Raw genomic sequence first — 7,172 nt, 5'->3', positions numbered from 1 at the left:
AATAAAAATAAAATGAAATAATAAAATAAAAAACAAAGCACATAGGTCAGCTGGATGCAGTGGCTCATGCCTGTAATCCCAGCACTTTGGGAGGCTGAGGCAGGAGGATCACTTGAGGCCAGGAGTTCAAGACCAGCCTGGGCAACGTAGTGAGACCATGTCTTTACAAAACACACAAAAAAATTAGCCAGCATGGTGGCACATGCCTGTATTCCCAGGTATTCGGGAGGCCTGAAGTGAGGGGATCCCTTGAACTACTGTATACAATTTGCAGCCAGGTGGAAGACAGTACAGACTTCAAAGCCTCCATTAACTCAGCGAACCCATTCCCCAGCCCATGGACACATACACAAAGACTTACACTCACATCATTTGCTTATGGGAGCCAGCGTTTCTCCTTAGGAGTAGCAAGGGATGAGCTTTTTATTGTCACTGTGGCTTTTCAGTTTATGCAAGTCAACACTTTTCAACAAGGGCTGAGACCAGGATGGAATCCACGCTATCTCCCTCTTTATAATGGTGCCATTTAAAAAATTATTTTGTAAAGATGAGATCTTGCTATGCTGGCCAGGGTGGTCTCAAACTCCTGGCCTCAAGTGATTCTCCCATCCCTGCCTCCCAAAGCGCTGGGATTATAGGCATGAGCTACTGTGCCCACCTAAAACAATGCCATTTTTAAGATGAGGTGCATTTAAAGAAAGGGTGTATTTGGTAGGCAGAATAAGTACCCTCCAAAGATGTCCAGGAACTCATCCCTAGAACCTGTGAACATGTGAGACGACAAGGCAAGGGAGGAAATGAGTTGGAAGGTGCTATTGACAGGTACCAATCAGCTGACCTGAAGCATGGATATTATCTTGGGTTATCTCTGGGGGAGTCCAGTGGAATCCCAAGGGTCTTTCTAAGTGTAAAAGAGGCAGGAGAAAGGAACCAGAAAGACAGCCACATGACAAGGATCCGACCCCAAAAATGCTGGCTTTTAAGATGGAGAAAGAGGCCATGAGACAAGGAATGGTGGGAGCTTTCAGAGTCTGAAAAACACAAGAAAACAGCTCCTCCCCTACAACCCCCAGAAGGGACACTGCCCCACTGTCATCTTGAATGTTAACCCAAAGGCACTCAGTCCAGACTTTACATGAAACTATAGAACTGCAGGGCAATAAGTGTATGTTTTTACTTTTAATTCCAAACATTTCACTAACTTATTTTAATTGACGAACTTAAATGGTATATACCATCTACACCAGGTTGCTTTGAAATATGTATACATCGTGAAATACCTACACTGAGCTAGTTGACGATTGCATTACTTCACCTAAGTATAATTTTCTTTGTGGTGAGAACTCTTAAAATCTACCCTCTTAGCAATCTTTAAAAATACAATATTATCATTAGCTGTTGTCACAGTGTTTTACAATAGAGCTCTTGAACTTACTCCTCCTGTCTAACTGAAATCTTGTACCCTTTGGCCAACATCTCCCCAACCTTCCACCTCCCCCGGCTCCTGGAAACCACATTCTATTCTCTGATTCTGTGAGTTCAACTGTTTTAGATTCCACATAGGAGTGAGATAATGCAGCCAGGATCACTGGCTCATGCCTACAATCCCAGCAATTTGGGAGGCCAAGGCAGGAGGATCACTGGAGGCCAGGAATTTGAGACTGGCCTGGACAATGCAGGGAGGCTTCATCTCTAGAAAGACAAAACGTGTGTGTGTGTGTGTGTGTGTATATAATTATATAATATATATATCATATATATAATATATATGATATATATATTACATATTATATATTATATATAATATGTAATATATATATCATATGTAATATATATTATATATATTATATATTATATATTATATATATTATATTATATATCATATATAATATATTATATATTATATATTATATATAATATATAATATATTATATATGATATATGTAATATATAATATATTATATATGATATATGTAATATATAATAAATAATAATACAAATTATATATAAAAATATCTATATTTTATATATATAAAATTTGTATTATTACATATTATATAATTATGCTTTATATATTATATATATCTAATATATTAGATATATATAATATATAAAGCATAATTATATAATTGTGCTATAGATATTATATAATTATGCTATAGATATTATATAATATATAATATATTATATTATGCATAATATAGAATATATATTATATTATGCATAATATAGAATATATATTATATTATGCATAATATAGAATATATGTTATGCATAATATAGAATATATGTTATGCATAATATAGAATATATGTTATGCATAATATAGAATATATGTTATGCATAATATAGAATATATGTTATGCATAATATAGAATATATGTTATGCATAATATAGAATATATGTTATGCATAATATAGAATATATGTTATGCATAATATAGAATATATGTTATGCATAATATAGAATATATGTTATGCATAATATAGAATATATGTTATGCATAATATAGAATATATGTTATGCATAATATAGAATATATGTTATGCATAATATAGAATATATGTTATGCATAATATAGAATATATGTTATGCATAATATAGAATATATATTATGCATAATATAGAATATATATTATGCATAATATAGAATATATATTATGTATAATATAGAATATATATTATGTATAATATAGAATATAGATTATACTATGTATAATATAGAATATAGATTATACTATGTATAATATAGAATATAGATTATACTATGTATAATATAGAATATATATTATATTATGTATAATATAGAATATATATTATATTATGTATAATATAGAATATATATTATATTATGTATAATATAGAATATATATTATATTATGTATAATATAGAATATATATTATATTATATATAAGTTGGATGTGGTGCACACACCTGTGGTACCAGCCACTCTGAAGGCTCAGGTGAGAGGATCACTTGAGCCCAGGAGGTCAAGGTTGCAATGAGCTATGATCGTACCACTGCATTCTGGCTGGGCCAGAGCGACACCTGGTCTCTAAAAATAATATGACTTCAAGTACACAGTTACTCATTTGAGGTAGTAAGGGGTGGCATAAACATCAACTGTTCCATCATTAAGTACATTGTGGCCTCTTTCTTGTCCTTCCACTATAGAGTAAATAGTAATCAGATAACCCAGGATGTACAACAGAACTCAGACATGGACCTCTGCAGTGCTTATTTTGGCTCTGTAACTACTGAAAGAGATCTCAAATAAGGATCTTTTTAGAAACTTAAAGTAGTACTTCATAGTACTTAGTAGTACCAACACACCCTTTGGGTAAAAGGAAAATCCTTTATGAAAATGCAAACTTTAGGAATTAAATGCTCCCCATAGGGACTCACTTATTGCTGTATACATGACTGCAGGCAGAAAAACACAATCTGAATGAACTTGTTTTTTTCTTAAACTTGGAAAACCTAGAAAAGATGAGTGGTATACAGGGGCCAATTAACATAAATAGCACGAGGAAAAATGAGAGGAAGTCACTCCTCTCCTCCCAATGGGAGTACTGTGTTTTGAAGGATTCATGAATGGAATTTCAGAAACTTGGCAAAAGAATACATTTACTTCACTTACTCCATATATATTCTGAATTTCATATTTACTAAATAAAGTGTTTCCAAATGAACATTTCTTTTTTTACATGTTACATGTAAAATTGTTTTACATGTAAAAACATGTACATCTTTTTAACATGTTACATGCAAAAAATCTTTTTACATGTTGTTATATGTTGTTACATGTGAAAACTGCACATTAAAAAAAGGAAAGGCAGGCGAATTCATCATTCAAGTTTTTAGATGTCCATATAAACTTCCACATAATCCACGAATATTAAACTGGATAAACAAAGCACTCTACATAATTTACCTTGCCACAGATGTGAAATAATTGTAAGCGTATATAAATGTTAACACAATGCTTTCATTCAATTTTAAGGGGAGGTATCATTGAATGATGGACCAAAACAAACTAAATAGCATTTTGATGTCTGTGGAAATGACATACCCACAAACCAGTGGCTCAGCACTGATATTAATATATCTTGCTCAGTTGCCTTAATCATTTACAGCAGTATAATTTTTTTAAGAACACAGACAGTAAGGTGCTTTTAATAATTTTGATATGGCCATAGAGTATATCTATTTTTTGAAGTTCTACTTTCATTGGAATTGCCTCTTTATCCTAATGAGTAAATACAAAAGAACGCACAGATAAGATAGCTTTTGTCTTCTTCTTGTTTTCTGAGACAGAGTCTTGCTCTGTCGCCCAGGCTGGAGTGCAGTGGCACAATCTTGGCTTACTGCAACCTCCAACTCCCGGGTTCAAGAGATCCTCCTGCCTCAGCTTCCTGAGTAGCTGGAACTACACGTGCGTGCCACCACGCCCGGGTAATTTTGGTATTTTTAGCAGAGATGGGGTTTCATCATGTTGTTCAGGCTGGTCTCAAACTCCTGACCTCAAGTGATCCACCCACCTTGGTCTCCCAAAGTGCTGGGATTACAAGCGTGAGCCACTGTGCCTGGTCAAGTGACGTCTTCATATAGCCCTCCATCTATCCCAGTTAGCATGGAGGGATTTTAGGTAGGTCATACAGAAACTGGGTAATGATGGCAGGTGTGGAGGAACAGAATGTACCACTGAATGGGAGGTCCGGGGGAAACATATGGCGGAAATATCCTCCCGTGCCACGTGATCTGCCAAAATTGAACATGGGGAGTTTAGGAGGGGCGACATGTCAGTTTGGGAACTATCTTTAGGGGTGCTAACCCAAATCTCCCTTTCTCCAACTAGAGCACCCTGCCTTCCTCATTAGATGTCACCCCCACCCCCCGCCCCCGACTTCATCCGCCATGTCCTGATGGTGCTTTGTGACGTATAAGGCCTGCCTTCCCACCCAGGGCTACCATTGGCTGGGTAGTGGAGTGTTGACCAATCACAGCTCAGGGGCGTGATTGTCTCGTCCTGGGATCGCGAGAGGGGTATATACAGGGAGGCCAGACAGCCTGGAGTTAGTCGACCGTTGCGAGACGTTGAGCTGCGGAAGATGAGTCCAAAGCCGAGAGCCTCGGGACCTCCGGCCAAGGCCGAGGAGGCAGCAAAGAGGAAGGCCTCCTCTCAGCTGAGCCCCAGTGGCCCGAAGAAGAAGGTGAGTGACCCTCCCAAGCTCCTCCTCGTCTTCCCCTCGCCTCCTTCCTCACAAGAAGCCTCTCCTGTCCTCACTTGGCACAACCCCCCAACCCGGTCCCCACCGCTTCTGAGGACACGTCCCTGTTCCCAGCCTCCTCCATCCTCGTCCCTAAACCACAGCCCTTCTGTGATCGTCCCTGTTGTCCTTCCAGACTGCCAAGGTGGCCAAGAAGGGAAAAGCGGTTCGTAGAGGGAGACGCGGGAAGAAAGGGGCTGCGACAAAGATGGCGGCCGTGACGGCACCTGAGGCGGAGAGCGGGCCAGCGGCACCCGGCCCCAGCGAGCAGCCCAGCCGGGAGCTCCCTCAGCACGAGCTGCCGCCGGAGGAGCCAGTGAGCGAGGGGAGCCAGCACCACCCCCTGAGTCAGGAGAGCGAGGTGGGGGAACCACTGAGTCAGGAGACCGAGGTGGGGGAACCACTGAGTCAGGAGACCGAGGTGGGGGAACCACTGAGTCAGGAGAGCGAGGTGGAAGAACCACTGAGTCAGGAGACCGAGATGGAAGAACCACTGAGTCAGGAGAGCGAGGTGGAAGAACTACCGAGTGTGTAGACGGCCAGCTACTCCCCTATCTCCGAGAGCAGCGACTAAGTTCAGGCCCAGCCGCCAGACCTCAGAGATCTCACCAGCGGGGTGCTTGCCATACTGTTGATAATAAAATGAATGTGTTGCAAATTGATCTGAGTGACTCCGTGTTCTCTGATGGTGGGGAGGGAGGGAGGGAGGGAGGGGGGAAGAGGTGGTGTGTGGGGAGGGAGGGAGGGAGGAACAGGTGGTGTGTGGGGAGGGAGGGAGGAAGAGGTGGTGTGTGGGGAGGGAGGGAGGAAAAGGAGGTGTGTGGGGAGGGAGGGAGGAAGAGGTGGTGTGTGGGGAGGGAGGGAGGAAGAGGAGGTGTGTGGGGAGGGAGGGAGGAACAGGTGGTGTGTGGGGAGGGAGGGAGGAAGAGGTGGTGTGTGGGGAGGGAGGGAGGAAGAGGACGTGTGTGGGGAGGGAGGGAGGGGGGAAGAGGTGGTGTGTGGGGTGGGAGGGAGGGAGGAAGAGGAGGTGTGTGGGGAGGGAGGGAGGAAGAGGTGGTGTGTGGGGAGGGAGGGAGGAAGAGGAGCTGTGTGGGGAGGGAGGGAGGAAGAGGTGGTGTGTGGGGAGGGAGGGAGGGGGGAAGAGGTGGTGTTTGGGGAGGGAGGGAGGAAGAGGTGGTGTGGGGAGGGAGGGAGGAAGAGGTGGTGTGTGGGGAGGGAGGGAGGGAGGAAGAGGAGGTGTGTGGGGAGGGAGGGAGGGAGGAAGAGGTGGTGTGTGGGGAGGGAGGGAGGGAGGAAGTGGAGGTGTGTGGGGAGGGAGGGAGGGAGGAAGAGGTGGTGTGTGTGGGGAGGGAGGGAGGAAGAGGTGGTCTGTGGGGAGGGAGGGAGGGAGGAAGAGGAGGTGTGTGGGGAGGGAGGGAGGAAGAGGTGGTGTGTGGGGAGGGAGGGAGGAAGAGGTGGTGTGTGGGGAGGGGGGAAGGGAGGAACAGGTGGTGTGTGGCGAGGGAGGGAGGAAGAGGAGGTGTATGGGGAGGGAGGCAGGAAGAGGTGGTGTGTGGGGAGGGAGGGAGGAAGAGGAGGTGTGTGGGGAGGGAGGGAGGAAGAGGAGGTGTGTGGGGTGGGAGGGAGGGAGGAAGAGGAGGTGTGTGGGGAGGGAGGGAGGAAGAGGAGGTGTGTGGGGTGGGAGGGAGGGAGGAAGAGGTGGTGTGTGGGGAGGGAGGGAGGAAGAGGTGGTGTGTGGGGAGGGAGGGAGGAAGGAAGAGGTGGTGTGTGGGGAGGGAGGAAGGAAGAGGAGGTGTGTGGGGAGGGAGGGAGGAAGAGGTGGTGTGTGGGGAGGGAGGGAGGGAGAGGTGGTGTGTGGGGAGGGAGGGAGGAAGAGGAGGTGTGTGGGGAGGGAGGGAGG

At 43.7% G+C, this 7,172-nt stretch overlaps 1 protein-coding gene across 1 annotated transcript; it reads left to right on the top strand.

Moving 5' to 3' along the window:
• The first annotated feature begins 5,082 nt into the window (after window positions 1-5,082).
• LOC117978595 (variable charge X-linked-like) lies at window positions 5,083-5,934 on the top strand. The gene is made up of 2 exons (NM_001427542.1): window positions 5,083-5,215; window positions 5,409-5,934. Exons 1-2 carry the CDS (start codon window positions 5,114-5,116, stop codon window positions 5,805-5,807), a joined length of 501 nt encoding a protein of 166 aa, NP_001414471.1. The 5' UTR covers window positions 5,083-5,113; the 3' UTR covers window positions 5,808-5,934.
• The last annotated feature ends 1,238 nt before the right edge of the window (window positions 5,935-7,172 follow it).

This window comes from Pan paniscus, chromosome X (assembly GCF_029289425.2).
Source record: "Pan paniscus chromosome X, NHGRI_mPanPan1-v2.0_pri, whole genome shotgun sequence".
Classification (NCBI taxonomy): domain Eukaryota; kingdom Metazoa; phylum Chordata; class Mammalia; order Primates; family Hominidae; genus Pan; species Pan paniscus.
The sequence above is the reverse complement of the archived record's forward strand: the minus strand, read 5'-3'. Positions and strand labels throughout refer to the sequence as shown.

Bases quoted from the DNA above. Each gene is read 5' to 3' on its own strand.
- LOC117978595 (NM_001427542.1), top strand. From the start codon at position 5,114: ATGAGTCCAAAGCCGAGAGCCTCGGGACCTCCGGCCAAGGCCGAGGAG. The intron at 5,216-5,408 runs GTGAGTGACCCT...TTGTCCTTCCAG, and splicing joins CCAGTGGCCCGAAGAAGAAG to ACTGCCAAGGTGGCCAAGAA.